Genomic DNA, 19550 nt, shown 5'->3' with positions numbered 1-19550 from the left:
CAATTCATCATTGTCATTAAGATATGTGCCCCAAAAAGTTGGCTGTTGTTGAGCCTTTTAAATCTCAAATCTCCCTTTTCTATCAGACTAGAAAAGGTAGTATCTTCACAACTATATTCCTTATTAGAGAAAAATTGACTGTGAGGACTTCCTTCCAGGATTTAGACCATACTGAGACTGCTTTCAAATTTTTTTGTTAAAAATGACCTGCTTCTATTATTTGATCATGGTTGTATCTCTTTATTAATGCTTTTGAATCTTAGCACTGCATTTGACATTATCGACCACAAAATTCTCTTGAATAGTCAAGAAAACTATGTTGGCATTAATGTAAGTGCCTTAGCATGGTTCAAAATTTACTTATCTGACTGCCATCAGTTCTTAGCAGTAAATGAGGAGGTATCATATCAATCACAAGTGAGATCAGAAATCAAATATCCAATTGGTATTGAAGTCAACCACTGGCAAAAGATTTTAAGAAGACTTATTGCAACTGTAAACCTGGCAGACCACAATCGTGCATTTCATGGCCAGTGGTAAACATGTCAAAAACTAATCAAAGACTAATTTCCTTTGTGGCAAAATAGACAACTGATGCAATTGTTGAAAAAGTAAAAACAGCTAAATACTATACAGTGATCATGGACTGCACTTCAGACCTCAGTTACAAATAGCAGCTCTCAGTGGTGCTAAGAAATATTAATTGTGAGTTATCAAAGGGTGTCTCCATCCATGAACCTTTTGTTGGATTTCTTCAGGCACTTGACACAACAGATAAAGGCTTATGCAAGACATTTTAGTGCACCTAGAAATACTAGGATTGGAACTGTACAACTTTCAAGGCCAATCTTACAATAACAGAAGCAATATGCGAGGTAAAAAACAGGGAGTCCAAAAGAGAATGCTGGAATTAAACCCCAAAGCTTTATGCATTCCTTGTGAAAGTCACACACTGATCTTGTTGTTGGTAAAAGCCTGTAAGTATGCAGCTAAAGCTGAAAGCATGCAGCTAAAGCCTGTGTCATGCTTTCCGAGTTGAAAAATTTGACATGTACATGGACAGGGTTGACATGGATTCTGTGTATTTATACTACCAAAAGTATACGTGGGTGGTCAATAGATTGGCTTGAATAGCAAACAAACATGTGAACAAAGTTATTTCACATCTGACTGTCTTTACATTTTTACATTTTATTGATCAATAGCAGAGGTTTGAGTAGCAACGGACTTCTTCACACAGCTTGTGCATGTGCAGTCAGTGCTTTTGTGGGTGCAAAACCTCTGACGATGATTTTTATGTCACGCGGACCATAGCGGACTTGCACTCGCAGAAAGCATAACATAGGTCTTTTGTGATGTCCATCAGTTGTTTTGGGCTGTTAGAGCAGCTTTACACTTTTTCGTCCCTCAGTTCACTATTGGACCATTCTCAAAGAACATGTCAAGAATTTTACACTGAAGGCATTAAGTATACTTGTGCTCCAAGAATGTATTCATTGTTATACGGTAATTGTTATATATTTATGACATGCACTGAAGAGACAGAACACGCAGGAAATTTTACGCCTTCCTTGGGCCAATTTGTGGACCTTATAATATCAACATTAGCATGATGATAACGATCTATTTATCCTTTAGCTTTGGCTACTTTCTCCTGAAATGGCATGCAACATCTCCTCGCCTCCTAAACATAACATTTAGGGGAATATCACTGCAATCAAGTTTTTACTTAACATCCCTGTAAGATAAATGTCCTGATCAAACGCATAAGTTTATTTGTTATGAGTTCTGTTCAAAATATGAATTAAACAACATTAAATTAAACAATCAATAATTGTACGTAAATTTAAGTGAACTTACCAGAAAAATCTATTAAATGATGCCAATTATCTTCAGCTGTTGTTGTATTTCAGTCCACCAGATTTCAAACCTTATCAGCCCACATAATACCATAATGCAACAGCACAGTATGTTCTTGTAAAAACATTTAAGTTACAGTGAAAGCACCTCCGACCTGTAAATTTATTACAGCTAACAGTGAACTGTATAGTTAACACTTGTAAAACCCTGTGTAACCCATAATGCATAAAGTAATAGAATATAAAATGGGAAAACAGTACATTTCTGTATAAATTTGATGTAAAAACTACAGCAATTCAGTGTGAATTTGGGGTTTTCATTAGTTGTCAGTTATAATCATCTAAATTAAAAGAAAAAAGAAAACATTTGTAATACATCAGTCTGTGTGTAATGGTTTCACTTTTTGAATGGAATTAGTGAAATAAATTAACTTTAGGGTAAGAACACAAAGACAAAAGTACGAAAGAAAGAAAACAAGGAGCAAAGTATGCGTTTTCTGTTTACCTTGCTGCTGAATTTCTGATTGGCTGTCTGTTGCCAAGCATTCAGCAGCAAACACTGATCCGTTTAACACTGAACAAACTTAGCACTTGAGGTAAAATGCTGTGCTAACACTGCTTTTAAATTACAGCTGTAAAATGTGTTTTTACCCAAGGTTAAAAGCAGTGTTTATAACGATTATAACCCAGGGTTAAGCGCAGTGTGAAAAATGTTTCTAAAAATAGGTACAGAAATATAAAAAGTTTGACAGACACTTTAATAGACCACATTTCCCTAAATTCTTTGTTGGATGCATGTTCTTGTGTGTGCTTTTAATGGGCCTGATAACCAAGGTTTATTTTGTTTAATTCTGCAGTTGTGTGGGTGTAACTGAAGAGGTTTCCAAGGAAATAATGTAGAATTTTAAGAATGTAAATTTAATACATGTACTTTTTAAAATTAATTTTAATCATTTAAAAGCTGAATGCCATGCTGAAACATAACAGTTACTTATCAGACTATTGCTTTATTTGAGACATTTATTCAAGCATTTTATTATCATCAGCAGTGAAAAAAAAACCCCACAGTTAGGCCTACTGGAGAAATTTTATGTCAGAGAGTGATCTGAGTGGAATTTTGTTTACTGGTGAGCGTGAGCAGGACTTTAGCCAAACATTTGCTTAGGTTGTGCATAGGTTAACCTAAACCTAAAATGTATCCTAAATCATAAGTTATATTGAAGATAGTGGACTTGACAGAAGTTTAGTTGCAGTTCAAGCAAAAGGTAAACTGCCCCTCCATGAAAGAACATTCATCCTCTACAATTTTGCGGGCAAGTGTGGTTAGGTGCAGGTTTTCAGGGTTCAGTGTGAATAAACCTAGATTTAAATTCAAAGACAAAATATAGTCTGCATGAATTATTGTTTATATCCTAAAAGACACAATGTGAATATTACAGAGCACTGAACAATGTTTGTGAAATATGTTTTATGTTAGTCATACTTGAAGCCGGAGACTGATCTCGTGCAGAAAGTCCTAAACTGACTCATAAAAGTAATAACTTGTGATGTGCAGGAAATCCCTAATATGGACAAGGCATCCAGCTATTGCTGTGGTTGAGTGCAGATAATACATGGACAATTAATACAATACATGGATACAAACAATGTATCTAAATAATCCTTATTCTGTGATTTTAAAAAAAAGTAACATAAAAAGTGTAATATATGAACAAATCATATAATTGCATCAGGAAAATATAGAACATTTTATTTCTTAGCCAATTAAGAGAAAAAGTGTGATGCATCACAACAAAAACTTTCAATGAGAATAGGGAAACTGCTTTGGGACCTTCAGTGTTTCATTCTCAGAAATAAAGGTATGAAAGCTGTCATTGGGGTGGTACCTTTACAAAAGGTACCTGTTTCTGAGAGTGTAGTTGCAAGAAAAATAACACCTTAAACACACTTTCTTTTCTTTATTATCCTCTTTGTTTGAATACATTTTTTTAAACATGTAAGCATAATCATTGAATACAATTCAAACTGTTGTTGAGGTCAGGCATGCTTCTTCATATAAAATGGTTTCTTATCACAAATGGAATTGGCATGCCATGTTCAGTGAATATGAAATACAGAGAATTCATGTCTTCTGTCTAAAAGGTAAGTATGAAACATTTGTTGGTTATAAAAGAAGGATTTTCCATAGAAACTAGAATATTCTGATGTGTGCAAAACATGTATTTATGTTTTTTGAAAATATGAACCTTGGCACAACACAAATTGCATTATGTACATGATTCAAACTTGTTCTTAATCATTTGCTTTTTATGAGTAAAAGATCCAGAAAGAATGATAAAAATGTAAAACATTAAACAATATGATACATTTTAAAGAACTGAATGCAAGAATCTCCCCTTTAGATATTAAATCAGTAGAGCTTTTTTGTGTGTAATGAGTGTAATGTGCATGTTTTAATCTGCACTCCTATAACACATTTATGTGTGATGGCAATGCAATGAACACAACATGACGTATCAATGCTAAATCAAATTTACATTAAGAATTAATTTAAATAAATTACTTTTTTAAGTAATGTGTAAACTTATTCACATATTATATAGCACCAAAATTACAATCACCACTCTAGACTTTCATTTTTCACAGTTATTTTCAGCAAATTCAGAAACGAGACATTCTTTAAGCCATTGTTCTCTAAAATATGAAAATCAGTTATGCCTGATAAATATTTGCATTGCTATTTGTGTTGCCAAACCCTTAGGGAAATGCCCTTTGGATGATTCTTTTGTGCTCTCTTTCTAAAAATAAAGCAGCAAGAGGATGTTTGATAAAATTAAACTGATCCATGGTTAATAGCACTAAAAGGATATTAAACATGCTGTACTTGCTATTCAGACACAAAATAGATAATCTTCACAATCTTATTTTATTCTCTGCTATGATAACACAATATACTGAACAAACACAAAAACATTTAAAATATGTGTTTAAGATAGTTATTAAAGAATTTTCTCAACTCTTTCCTAAAAATCTGTATTTATTTTAAATAAATTATACTTTTTTTTCTCTTCAAACTAACAAACCTGATTCAGCTCATCAGCTCATTAGTAGAGACAATCTAAGACCTGAAATGGGTGTCAGGCAAAGGAAGATCTGGGGAAATGGTTGGGAACCACTGCCATAGAGTCTGTTATGATCTAGTATTCAAATAAAGTATGTCTTACTGATACAGTACAGTATACATGTATACTGTATATACAGCGAAGTGTAAAAGGAGTTGAAATAATTTCAATATGACATTCCAAACAGCCAGTGGAGTCAGATCTATTTGAGATTGAGTTGGTTTTGCACTATTTTCTGTTCCAGTTTCTCTTTGTTCCTTGTTCTTGCCTCTGATGCTTTGTGCTTTAGTCTGTTATTGTCATTTCTATATTTGTTGTTCGGTTTGTGCTTGAAAGAGTTATTTTTGAAAGTGTTTTATTTTCATTTGAAGAGGGGGTTGGGGGGTGCAATAAACATAAAATTTCTTACGAGCAATTTTTTGAAGTGGACACAAATAATACAGTCAAATTGTACTTAAAAATATATGTCAACACAGTGGAAAACATTGCTTCTATCATTATTGTAGCATTGAAGACTGCCTCGGTTGTTTTGAAAGTTTTTCTCTGGTTCAGTGAAAAAGGTAGATATTTCTTCAAAACTATTTATTGCAAGGTTTGTTATGTTATGTTGTTTGCAGTCAAGCCATAAACATACGATACGTTTTAAACACGACTGTTATTGTGAAAAAGATATATAAAATAAATATATCAATAAGGGGAAATGTTCCCCAGGCCTTGTCTGTCTGATTATATTTGAAATAAAGCCTGAATTTCAATGCTCCACCCCACTGAGAAACCTGATGAAATTGCTCTAGTAATTGGCGATTTTATTATACTGAACGTGATAACCAGTCACCATAGTCCAATGTTTACTGGGAGCCAAAGCACCTGTCATCTTGGCAAACTGCAAAGTGCTGACTAATGTTAAAAAGTAAATTTAGTAAGATTGTTATTTACTTCAATGCTAATGAATACGCTGCTTACCAGGGTGACGAGATACATAGCTGACTTTTGTCACTCAATGGATGTCTAAGGGATGCCCGCAGGGGTGCTCAAATGCTATTGGCTCTTGTGTGTCTCGTGACCGATTATGTCATGCTGTTCTGAAATGTGACTGGCCACCAACTTTCTGCAGATTCAGTCGCTACAGACTTCATGTGACCTTCAGATTAGCTCAAGAACAGCGCACAGAGAGCTTCATAGAATGGGTTTCCATAGATCACCAAGTACAATGCAAAGCATTGGATGCAGTGGTGTAAACCACACCACCACTGGACACTGGACTCTGGAGTGAACTAGGAAGATCATATTAGTCCGGTTCTATCAACACTGCACTGGCTCCCTATCAAACATTGGATAGATTTTAAAATCTTAATAATTACTTATAAAGCCCTGAATGGTTTAGCTCCTCAATACTTGAGCGAACTCTTATCACATTATAGTCCCGCATGTCTGCTGCGTTCTCAAAACTCTGGCCATTTGATAATTCCTAGAATATCAAAATCATCTATGGGCGGCAGATCCTTTTCCTATCTAGCGCCCAAACAATCTCCCTAACACTGTTCGGGAAGCAGACACACTCTGTCAGTTTAAATGTAGATTAAAGACACATCTTTTTAACCTAGCCTACACATAACACACCAACACACTTTTATTATTCAAATCCGTTAAAGGATATTTAGGCTGCATTAATTAGATCAGTTGGAACCGGTAACACTACTCATAAAACCAACGTACTTGTGACATTGTAAAAAGAATGGCATCTACGCTAATATTAGTCTTGTTTCTTTCTTATTCTGTTTCACAGTTTGTATCCAGACTAGATGGTGGATCAGCACCCAGAGATTATGTTCATCAGAGACCAGAACACCTAGATGAGCCCCTTAGACAGATCACCAGATCCTGATATACACACACACACACTAAGTCATTTACACTATCTGAAACAGCTGCATTTAAAATTGAACTGGAAGTTAAGTGCTCGGCGTCCAGCCAGAGGAGAACTGGCCCCAACTGAGTCTGGTTTGTCCCAAGGTTTTTTTTTTTCTAAATTCTGTATGGATGGGGTTTTGGTTCCTTGCCACTGTCGCCTCTGGCTTGCTTTGTTGGGGACACTTAACTTCTAGCGATTATCATCAAATTGTTTAATAACAAATTGTTAAATTTCATCATTATACATCCCTATTATTGTATTCTTCTACTTTATACTGTTCAGTGCTTTGATACAACCTGTGTTGTTAAAAGCACTATACAAATAAAAAATGTCAAGTGTAAAGTTTGAAGGAGGGGGGTTATGGTGTGGGGTTGTTTTTCAGAAGCTGGGCTTGACCTCTTAGTTCCAGTGAAAGGAACTATGAATGCTATAGCATACCAAGACATTTTGAACAATTCCATGCTCTCAACTTTGTGGGAACAGTTTGGAGCTGGCCCCTTAATCTTCCAACATGACTGTGCACCAATGCACAAAGCAAAGTCCATAAAGACATAAATGACATGGAGTCTGATGTCTCTGGTGAGTCCTGACCTCAAACAGATAGAACACCTTTGGGATAAATTAGAGCGGAAATGGAGTGCCAGGCCTTCTAGTCCAACATCAGTGTGTGACCTCACAAATGTGCTTGTGAAAGAATGGTCAAAAATTCTCATAAACACACTCCTAAATCTTGTGGACAGCCTTCCTAGAAGAGTTGAAGCTGACCAACGTCATACTGAAAACTTCATGATGTAACATATGGACCCCTTCTTTTCTAGCTCTTTAGTTGCTCCTTTACACTTAAGAAAGATGAAAGAAAACAGTCTGACTACATGGTATAATGAGCACACACAAAACCTAAAGAGAGCAGCCTGGAAAATGGAGCAGAGCTGGTGGAAAACCAAACTTTTGTTTGAAGGGATGTTGAGACGCACTGAGATGCAGCAATGAGGTGCAGCATCTTGTTACTGCTTGTTCTGGAAATAGGATTACATTAAAGTAACCCAAGACATTCCCCACCAAAACCTACACTCAATGCTGCAATACATTAATACTGATGGAATGATCAGGAAACTGGAAAGTATCTGGGGCCTCATTTAAAAAGCGTTGATTTGCACAGATTTGATTGTAGATTGTGTGTACGCTTAAATCCACACTATGCTCATATTTATAAAAAAAACATCTTTAACACAGATAACGCTTAGAGTCTTGGCAGGGTCTGAGCACTAAAGATGTTTGAAAATGTAAGCTGTCCCTGCAGCTTGTTGCTCTAAATTATGATGATCGGTGTTATTTTATATATTAACAACATTAATTAGGAGTCATTGTGATAGAAAGCTGAAACCATTTATTTACCTGCAAGTTTTCACACCTGAAAGAGAGGCACGTTTTCTGTTTGTATATTCATTCTATGAATTACACATACATATATTCCAAGAAATTATTGTCAGATCAAATTTAGGATGATTTCTATGCAACAAAATGAGGCCCCTGGGCCCCTCAAGATTATGTAGTGTGTGTGCACAAACACAGAAGAGGTATGAGTTTGGGATATTGACTCAATTGTAGCATGGACTTCCAAAATATAGAATCTGATTAATTGGTGCAGAGGGGGACTACCCTGCTGCATCACACACTTGCAGGTGAAACTTGGCCATGCCAGTCATAGGCTAGGGCAATACCATCTCTCATATTGTTTGTCTAGTGGCAGCAACCCTGCGGTTGCAGCTCCTATAGCATATCAAAAGCTGTTAATCTCTACTAGACAAAGTAAGTAAAGTGTCTCTCTTGTGGTGGCGTAAATGGTTGAGGATGGCTTAAAGAATGACTGGTCTAAAATAGAACTATGAAGATAATTACGGTTAGGGTGCAATATAGTTTTGAGAAGGCCAAGGGCAATAACTTCTGATGGCATAACTGGATTCTAGGACTAATAGTGCTACATTAGCTGGATGCCTCTTTGTTAGTCCCTTTCAGGGCTCAGACATGAAGATTCCAGTGCTCAGACTAGGGATGAAACACAGTCACTTGCTCTTGAGATAGAAGACCTCTCCTGAACAGAATTGCCCTGAGTGAGCTGTTAAGGAGGGATATTGAATCTGGGAACCACACTCTAGTCGACCAACATGGTGCTAATAGTAAGAGATGGGACCCTTGTTGACCTTGAACAGGACTCTTGATTTATGACCAATTGAGAATATGACCTCTTCAGCTCCCTTGGGCTGAACAGCCATCTTGGACTGCAAACCATCCTGTGACGGAAGTGTCTATCATTAGCATCTTGTGATGGCAATATACAAAGGACAAAGTCAGAAACCAAGGTCTGAGGAGGCTCCAGGAGAGGCTGCATGGTACAAAGAGTCCTCTGGAGATAGGCCCTAGGATGAAATCCCCTGGAGACACAAATGAATTGGTCTCATGTGAAGAAGGCCCAAAGGTATCACCATGAATGCAGCCGCCATTAGATTTAGAACATTTTGAAAAGTAATGAACAGTCTGGTCTAGCTTGATATTCTTTACGGTGTTTAGAATAGATTCTACACGTGCGGGAGGCAGTTGTGCCCTTATTGGAGTCACATACAACCCAAGCCAAATACATCCTCTGGGCAGGTGAGAGAGCACTTTCCTTGGGGTGACGTCTCAACCCAAGAGATTTGAGATGAGTGAGGACAACAACATCTCGATGTTGAAGTGCAAGCTTTTGACATTGGACCAAAACCAGCAAGTCGTAATTCAGAATGCTGATGCACTGGAGTCGCAGAGGAGCCACTGCTACATCCACACATTTTAACATATGCAGGGAGATAAGACTGGTCTCAATGAAAGAACCCGATATTCAGAGAAAACAGATTTAGTTGGGACTGGGATCATTGAGCATGGTGGAGGAAAAACTTGATGTCTGTGAGAGACAAAATTCTGAATCCCTCCTCAATAATATTCATGCTCAATTCTTTCTGCAGGTCAGACTGGTACACCTGCAAAGCACTTTGCATGCACCTCTTTACAGAATCACTTGAAATAGCCATGTTTTTTTCTTTCCTCCTTTTTTTTTTATTTTTTTTTTATATATAACACAAGCGGAAAATAACAAAGCAGCATAGATCACAAAGCACACACAGACACACACACATACACATAATATGATTTGTGGAGAAAAAGTAGTTTCTTAAAAAGGAAACCTAGTCTATTTATAACATCTCAGGTGCATGCATTTTCAGTGACATCATTTGCCACACATGCTCCACAACCAGTCGAACAAAGAATGTACTCAACCGCATTAATAACATACAGCATCAGTTGTAGCTTTTTAAAGGGAACGAGTGTTAAGTATGATTTTTTTTGTTATTTAAGGAATAACATATATAGTGAATATCCTGTGATTATTTACTCATCTTTATGACAGGTATTTAAAACTTGTACGCAGCTTTTTTGTTTATGGCTTTTAAAAGAGGAAGAATCTTCAAACAGGTCCTTTACATCCAGCAGAAAAAGGTTTTCCTCTTTTTGGAGAAAAAAACCTGTGTTAATTGTGATGTGTAAACGTGCATGAGTCTTTTTTTTAATGAACTATTCCTTTAAATGAATATGGTCATACTCAGCCTATAATACTGGTGATTATTTAACTTTAATCTTGGGCACAACCCTGCGAGCATACAGACATGTCCTTTTAATACATTGCTTTGGTAATTTTATTTTATTTTTATTTTATACTTTATTACAACTGAAGGATATGAAAAGTCAGTGAATGAAAACAGAAAAGATGAAAATATAAAAAGATGATAATGTTATCCATGCTCTGGTCACCAGTTTGTAGGTATGATTGTGAGTGTGAATATGTATCTGTGTGAGCCCTAGCCATCTGTCCAAGACAGGGCTATACACAAGTTTTTCCAAAATACAGAGGTCCCAAAATGGAGATTGGTAGAAAGGTTCAGGGACTTACTCCCCTGAGAAAGGTTTGACTCATGTGTGCATAATAATATCGTTATAAAACAATATTGTTTAAAAACAAGTAGTAGAACATTTTTTTTTCAAGATAACAAATTAAGATTAAATGTTGCAATGAATGATCCACGCTACAAACTGGAAATAGAGAAGATATAGTTTGTTTATGTTTAAGATCTTAATAAACTCAAGTTATAACCCTGGTAGACTTCATTAAAATTAAGTGTCTAGATTAAACATTTATATATTTTTAAATTTATTTTGAAAGAAGTTAACATTGTTTAAACGTTCTTTACGGTGTTTAGAATAGATTCTACACGTGCAGGAGGCAGTTGTGCCCTTATTGGAGTCACATACAACCCAAGCCAAATACATCCTCTGGGCAGGTGAGAGAGCACTTTCCTTGGGGTGACAACAACATCTCGAAAAAAACTGATATTTTAAATAATTTAAAACGTGAAAAAATAGGTAATTGATTAACTATATGCAGTGGTAAAGTTTTTTTTATTTATTTTCTGCTCCGTGCCTTGAATTTGTAATAATTCTAAGTTTTATTAGACTGAATCATGCAGTGAAAGAACATACTCTAAATAAGCCCTCACTAGTCTAGATTTCATGTAATGTATGTGTGCGCTCTGAATTTTTGCAAAATACTCAAACTTACAAAATACTAAAAATTATTCCAACTATATATTGCCCACCCCTAAAGCTGAGGCATCTCAGATAAGAAGATGTATTATCTTTTATGTAGCTTTTTATCCGTACATCGCCAAAGTACAATTAATATAATGTTATATATTATTTTACTTCTGGTATTGGAGGTCCAGACATTGGACCTGGTCCAAGGCGTTTCCCTTACTATTGGCCCAAAATGCTGGGAAGCCCTTCTGTGACCCTACAGAGGTTAAGCAGCTTGAAGAATGGATGGATATAGACAATCAAAAAACCAACAGAACAGAAAATGCAACAGGAAGAGATCAAATTATGATGAAAATTATTTGAGAAAGTCAAAAAGCTAAAGAAATAATTTGATAAAATAATTGGCAAAAACCAGTGTCCAGTGACCAGACACGAATAACACAGTATGTTATCAATATAATAGGCATTGTAACAAAATGTATTGTACATGTTAAAAATAAATTCATAAAAAAAAAAGTATTTATAATATGGCAGTAACATGTGTTGAAATACTACATGGTAGTATGTCAGTTAATAGTGTATGTGGCTTTAAAGATGAAAAGAAAGAATTTTAAAAACGTATAGGTTGAAGGACACAAAATAAGATAAAGTGAAATAAAGAAGAAATTCCAATGTGTAACGTACAGTGAGTATCTGTGGCAATGACTGCCGATGCCTTGAGTCTCTGGACACTGAAGTGCAGCAGGTCTATATTTAATGGCAGGGTGCCATGGACAACCATTATGTCCAAAAATGCATTTAATAACCATTCATATTTCGTTTGATTGAAACCCAATTTGATTGAACCTACTTGTGTTGCCCCAACTGGATTGTGTTCACATGATACTTTTTGTAAGGTGACCATATGTGCCATTTTTCCTAAACACATCCAGGATTTTTACATTGCATAAAATATATTGGTTTTGGCTTTGTTTGCATTTGCAGATGATCATGTATGACATCAAAGTACTATACAGATATACATGCATTCCTTATGCTTTCAAAACACTCTAAAGGTACCTTCATGTCAAACACTTTGACCGTTGATCCCACCTTTTTTATAAACCATAATTGTTCCATTATGTACATTGCTCGCATGTTATTGGTCAACTACTTTTCGATCAGTACCTTCAGCAAGTATGAAAACAGGATAACAAAGCCAAAACAAATTCTGGCAAGGATGTGCCATGGAAAAATAGCACACATGGCCACCCTACTTTTTGGTTCTGAACCATGGTATGTTTTTTATCATCAGAGTGGTAGCTGTTTGTTAGGTAATGGCTATACAATAAAAATGGCAAAATAGAAAAGTGCACTAGTATGAAAGCTCCCTAAGCAGCAAGATTTAGCAGACAAAGTAAACCAAAATATAGCCCAATAGCACAAATTAAATTTGTCAATACAGACTTATTATGATCTGTTTTTACCTGACATTATTTCTAAATATATTATCTGTATTTTATAGTAGTAAGCCACGAAAAACAGCTATTGTGATTTTAATCACAGAAAGGTGGCATTTTTACCAGGGTCGGTGCTAGAACGCACAAAGTCAGGCACAAATGTATTTTTTTATTTTATTGGGGGAAAAAGATATGTCTTTTATGAGTTGATAATTAACTGATCTATAATACTATAGATATTTAACTGATCTACAATAGAGAATACACATAGCCATAGAGTTTTTTAATTAAGCATTTTTTCATTTTTAAAAAATTAGATTTTGTACATATTTCATTATATATTTGAGACTATATAAGACTATTTTCTAAAACAAAATTAAATGGCATGCATAGACTTCAAAAAGACAAAAACAATTAATTCAGTAATTGTAATTTTTTAGGTTTCAGGATTTTTATGCCAAACTTTGTTCAATCTAATTGTCCATAAAAAATATTGATATAATTTATTGTCCCATTTAATTGTTATGTCTCCCAAAAAGCACAATAAACTTGCTTTTAGTCCTGGTTTCCTCTACAGTGGGCATGTACAAAATTATGTCCTTTTTCATAACAGAAAGTCATATTTGGATTGAAATAACAATTAAATTTTCCTGAGATGCTTTATGATAAACAATTAGATTTTGTTGTTTTTTTATTTAAATGACAATTACAAAATATAATCATATTTCCATAAAGATGTACATTTTTCCACTAAATTAATTTTAGCCATCTTTAAAGACCTAGGAGAAGGTGTTGTCATGGAGAAACTTTCAAACATTTGGTATCTCTGTAAAGCCCTGAATTAGCGCTGTACAGTACATCCAAGCTTAAACATGTGACATGTGAGTTCTTAGAGAAATCCACTAAAATATAATGTCCACTACAGAGGCAAAAATTCCATACCCGGGTCTCAGGATAGATTAGTATTTTTTAAATTTAATTGTCATTTTTGTTCATACAGTAACGGCATAAAGTGTTTACAGCTTGAAAATTTAAGAATAATAGCAAAGTTAATAATTCTGTCTAAATGCAGGCTACCATACTTATTTCGCTTTGCATAACCTGAACAAAAAAATAAATAAAAAAATTTGCAAAGAAGGAATCTAAATGATCATGATTAGCTTTTAATCTGTATATTTAACAGTATGGGAGACCTTCTCAGGGCAGTACCCTGCCTCACAGACTAAAATCAGGGCATCCACTACGGAGACAGCAGCAGAGGTGAGGGGACACAGTGTTTAAGAAGGCTGGGCCGGGCCCCCTCAGGCCCCCCTATGGCGCCAACAGTGATTTTTAGACTTGGAATGCTGTATCTACACTAATGACATTACAGTATGATGGGCTACTATTGTTTGACTCAAAGTGTCAAAATATCATGCTATCTCAGTGCTACATTTCAGAAATTAAACTTAACAAACTTAAATTGTAATAGATTAAAAAATAGGAAACAATAAAAAATAGTCTAATAATAAAATATTATCTCCATATACAAACGATTGGAAACTTGTCAGAGGTATATGACATGAATTTGGAGTTAAATTAAGGCATATTGTGTACTCTAAGTAAAATCGTTTTATTTCAGTGGTTCTAAACTTAATAATAAGAATTATTATGATATTACATTAAATGAATAAATCACATCACTGTACCTATGCATATTATCAATGTGTTGTTTTTCTCTCTTTTTTATTTATTTTTTGTCCTTGTTTTGTATGTGTCTTTCCTGTATAGATAATATTGTTATGTTGCTATATCTTGCTTTATGCATTCTGTGCAAATAAAACAAAAAAAAACAAAAAAAACAACTTCTCAGTACTTTTCCCAGGGACTTGACAACACATTTTGGATTTTTGCATTCGGTGAGAACAGGATTTGATATAATTTGTACAAAATGTCTGAATTTTACACCAACTTTCCAGTCAGAGTTTGGAATCAGATCTACCCATTTTTTATTATACATATATATAATATACATGAGTATGTTTTAGAGGTTAACATTTTTTTGAGAGGGAATATATATATATATATATATATATATATATATATATATATATATATGGGGAATATATTAACTTATCATACAGAGACCTTTCTTCCTCCATTTTTCAGAACCAAATTACGCTGCTCAGACAATATATAATTTACCTTTTTGAGTTTTTTAGTCAGCTTTACAAAAAAGGTACTCTGGCAATAACATGGTACACTAATGGTATTAACCCTCTGGTATTGTTCTTTTGAGAGTCACACTTGGGTTGTTTGTGGTCAGAAAAATGTATATACTATATTTAATTTCTGTTGTGTTATATTATTCATTTCGTATGTATTTCATGTTACTAAATTATTTTCTGACTATTTTCTGGATAATATATATCAATTATCTATTTAAGTTAGAAATAGAGCAAAAGTATTTAAAATCGACCGAATTGAGACAGATTTGTTCTACCTTGTGGAAAAATAAAGAAACTTTTCTATAATTCCATGGTGTATCCACTAGATGCCAATATAGCCATTTACAGTACCTTGTGAAAGTATCAAACACTCCTTTAATGTTTCAAAAGGTCTAACAGCTAAAACTGCATATTGGAACAAAAACCAAGTTTGAGGTCAAACAAAACTGCCTTTAGTACTCAGAAACAGGATTGCATCCAGCCACACATCTGGGGAAGAGCTCAGTAAAAACCTGTTCCTTTGGAGGTACACAGAAGCATGTAGTCTCCATTACCCTTGATGGAAAAAGATTAAAACAACTGGGGCTCTTCCTAGAGCTGGTCTCCTGGACCAAGAACCTCAGTTCTACTGAGCTCCCTGATGATTTAAGAGAACCTTACAGTCAAATGAATGTCACTGCAACATTCCATCTGAGATTTATAGTGGTGTGTTATAACTTAATCCTCTCCCCAGTGAAGACACATAAAAAACTAAATAAAGAGCATGTAAAGGACCCTCAGGCTATGAGGAACAATATTCTCTGGTTTGATGAATCTCAATTTCAAGCTTAATGTTTAAAGGTAGCCAACTCTGCCCATAACCTGCAGAGTACCATCCCAAAAGCAGGCAGGCTTGTGGTGTGGGGCTGTTTTTCAATGGCAGGGACCAAAGGACTCATTTAAGTAGAAGAGTGCACCACAATATTCCGATTGGCTTCATCATGAAAACCCTGTCCATAGCATACAGAATCTCAGACTGGGCAGAATATATTTTATAGTACAACTGCAAAATTTCTCTACTGATATTTACAATTTAATTTCTACGCTTACAGATTAGATTATTAAATATATCCATTAAAAACTCCAAACATGCTCACTCTGATTGAAAATATAAATTGTAATGTGCACTGCGAGTGTTTCATCTTGATTTTCATGCAATATATTACTTTTTCTATGGCCCAGTAATATAAAACATTACCAATAAAATTTTGGCAATATTATTCACGTCATTATACATATTAATATCAGTAACGTAGACTTCGAACACATTTTACAACAACACAATTTAACCTAAAACAATGTTCTCAATTTACTATGCATTTCTAGCTTTAACTGGTTTTAAAATGTAATTTTAGCAGCCCCTGGACAGGGTCAAAGACATACCTGAGCGGTTGAAGAATATGCTACAGAGCTCATCAAAAGACGTGGACTGAGCATGAATACTTAAGCTACCCTCTTTAAAATAATGCTGTTGAACCGAATATACAAAGCACCTTATATCTGAAATATAAGCGCAGTTCAGGTCTGTCAAATGCACGTGAAAGTTTTCTTTTGGAATTATCACTGGCTGGTAAAAAAAATGGGTTACATAGAAGTTTTTACCCAAAAATGAATATAAAGGTGTGGTAAAGGTGTGAATATTATTTTAGACACATTGTCAGCAGCCAACAAAAATAAATTCCTCGGAGAACCATCTCAGATCAACACACAGTGGTGTTTCATTAATGAATCCATGTTTTAAAATAAACAGCGAATCGATTCAGTGATTCTCACTCTTTGAGGTATAATTTCTGATGTTTTGTCAACCCTTCATTGCAGTGCACTTTTCTGCATAGTGGCTGATTTGCAGATTGTACATGTAAAAATATCTCCATATTTTTGTCTATTTGCCATTCATTTTCCATGGCAGTCCATTCCGATGAAGTAGCCAGTTTTAAAATTTACTAACTTTCTTTGGTCTAAAATCATGGAACCTATACCAGAGGGTTAAATAAGGAATAAGACAGATACACTTACGTCTGCAAGATGTCTGTTATATATCTCTTGATCTGGAAAACATCTGCTATCTACAGACATTTGACAGATTTCTTTTAGATTTTAGTTTTACATATATTCTAAAATCATAAACATCTTAAAAGACATCTAAGTATTTGACATCTAAAAGGAAATGTCTTGTAGACGTATTACAGATGAGCAAACACTTTAAAGATGTGCTATCAGTGAGATGTTAGTTTGATAGATGGGCAGTGAATTCATTAAGAAATTTTCAGTGTTCAAAACCCATGATTTTATCATAAAAAACATTATAATGACTTGGTGAGTCTGTACTGCCATTCCAATTCCTCTGTGCCTGGTATGCAAAAAAAAAGCAATGCTACATAGCAAAATTCCATACTAGCTGTTAACATGCATGCACACCTGCTAATGTTTCAGCACAAAACCATATCAAGGAAGCAAATAATGAATTGATTTAGTTTTCCTCATAAGATTTACATACTTATGAGTAAAACATCTAAGACTAAGAATTTCAGTCTAAGATCAATTCTGCTACTTGGGTAATAGTAAACCTATACAATAATGTCTTATAGAAGAGGTACCTTCTGCAACTTCTGTGTACTATGGCTCTTACTATTACTTACATGGTACTTAAAGAGAGATTCTTGCACTAACAAATTTTATACATATTGTCCAAGGTTCCAACTTGCAAATACTAATATTTAGTAATTAAATTAGGTATAACTAATCAGAAATCAGGAACTGTAACTCTGCTTAAAGATTAAAAGAGAGAGAGAAAGAGAGATAAAACTAAACAAAATGTATTTGTCTAATTCATTGGAATGTTGAAGTGTCAGTCAAGTGTGGTTCATACCACAATCGTGTGGTAGGGGGTTAGAGGGGTGCAAGCCTTGTCGGGTCTCTATTAGTCATACTGGTCCCTCAGTCATGCCCTCCAGAGGCAGGCTGGTGGCATTCTCCATGGGCAGAGGTTGATCTTGGGAGGTTGACATGTTGTGGCCAGTTGCTGCAGCCAGACTAGCATATGGCAGATGGCAGTCTACATCCAGGATGGGTGGGTAGTGTTGCCGATAGCAGATGTAGGCAAAGAAGAGGCCAATCAATCCCCCAACAAAAGCATCTGTAAGGAACAAATCCAAGGCCACTAAGATACAGTCTTATTGAAAGTAGGACATTGGTCCATCTATCCATTCAAACACTACCATTGTGAGGGTTGTTAAAAGAGCTGAGCTGGACTGCATCTGACACACAGCTGTTTAACCAAACATCAAAGTAATTTCATTCCCAAAATGTGAGGACTAAAATAAGTGACTGAAACATAATTTTGAGGATAGACTGATGAATTACCCCTGGAACAAACCCACACTCATTAGATCAGCATGCTACAGGGCAAGCTTGTATGAGTCCACAGCTTGTATTTACATGGACCAGATTGGACCTATCAAGTTTAATGGTCCATGCCACTGTTCAGATTAGTTCTGTTCTTCTACCCAGCAAGCCTCAGGGGACAGGTCCATATAAAGTCCTACTAATAAATATCTGCTTGCAGTTGTTTGTCTGATATAAGGTGTCCTTCTGCAAATGGCAAGCAAATGAATGTTAATGTGCATATTTATAGTTTAGTAACATAAAATCTAGGACATGCACACTTTTCTGTAGATAATTAAGAGGGCCAGCTGCTTATATGCTGGAAAACTCTAATTTGTACTGTCATTCATTTTAGACATTTCACATTTTTATTCTCTCTGTAGTTTAAAGGCATAAATTCACAAAGAAAAAATAAATAATAATATAAATAGTGAAAAGTAGCTTTTCAAAATGCCATAATATATTCAAACAGTAGTCTCTGAAAATGCATAATTCCTGAACAAAAATACATCAGGCAGACATAAAAAATACTTTCATTCATCTTTGGAACAGAAAAAGAGATACTGCTTATATTCAAAATGTTACATTTCCAAGCTGATTTTGTTCACAATAAAATAATAAAAGGTACAATGCTCTAAATATGACAAAAAGTCCTCAAAAGTTACTTAAATAACTTGTACTTATGCTTTATGTATTTTAAAGTATAATAGCATAATAACTTTGGATCAGAAACGGTATCTTACCAGAAACTGTCGCCTTATTTGATATCAGTGATGAGACACTCAAAATCCACTAATGATTTAAGGAACACATTTTTACAGTATGAGTGTGAATGAGAAAAAAGGATTGTCCGTGCATGTAGTGACCTACATTTCATACGGGCACAACATGATGCATAATGTCTTCTGCTATGGCCAGTTTTTTTGTGTCAGATTATGGTGAAGCAAAAGTTTAAATGGAACTGT

General features: G+C 35.0%; 1 protein-coding gene across 3 annotated transcripts in view; it reads right to left on the bottom strand.

The window, feature by feature from the left end:
• Nucleotides 1–7103: 7103 nt before the first annotated feature.
• Nucleotides 7104–19550, bottom strand: part of plpp4 (phospholipid phosphatase 4) — a 148955-nt gene continuing 136508 nt past the window's right edge. For all 3 annotated transcript variants that reach the window (XM_043234590.1, XM_043234591.1, XM_043234592.1), the window contains exon 7: nucleotides 7104–18337. In XM_043234590.1, the coding sequence (XP_043090525.1) occupies nucleotides 18126–18337 (212 nt within the window). In that variant the 3' untranslated portion in view covers nucleotides 7104–18125. The remainder of the gene's footprint in view (nucleotides 18338–19550) is intronic.

The sequence above is a fragment of the Puntigrus tetrazona genome, unplaced genomic scaffold, assembly GCF_018831695.1.
Source record: "Puntigrus tetrazona isolate hp1 unplaced genomic scaffold, ASM1883169v1 S000001170, whole genome shotgun sequence".
Classification (NCBI taxonomy): domain Eukaryota; kingdom Metazoa; phylum Chordata; class Actinopteri; order Cypriniformes; family Cyprinidae; genus Puntigrus; species Puntigrus tetrazona.
The sequence above is the reverse complement of the archived record's forward strand: the minus strand, read 5'-3'. Positions and strand labels throughout refer to the sequence as shown.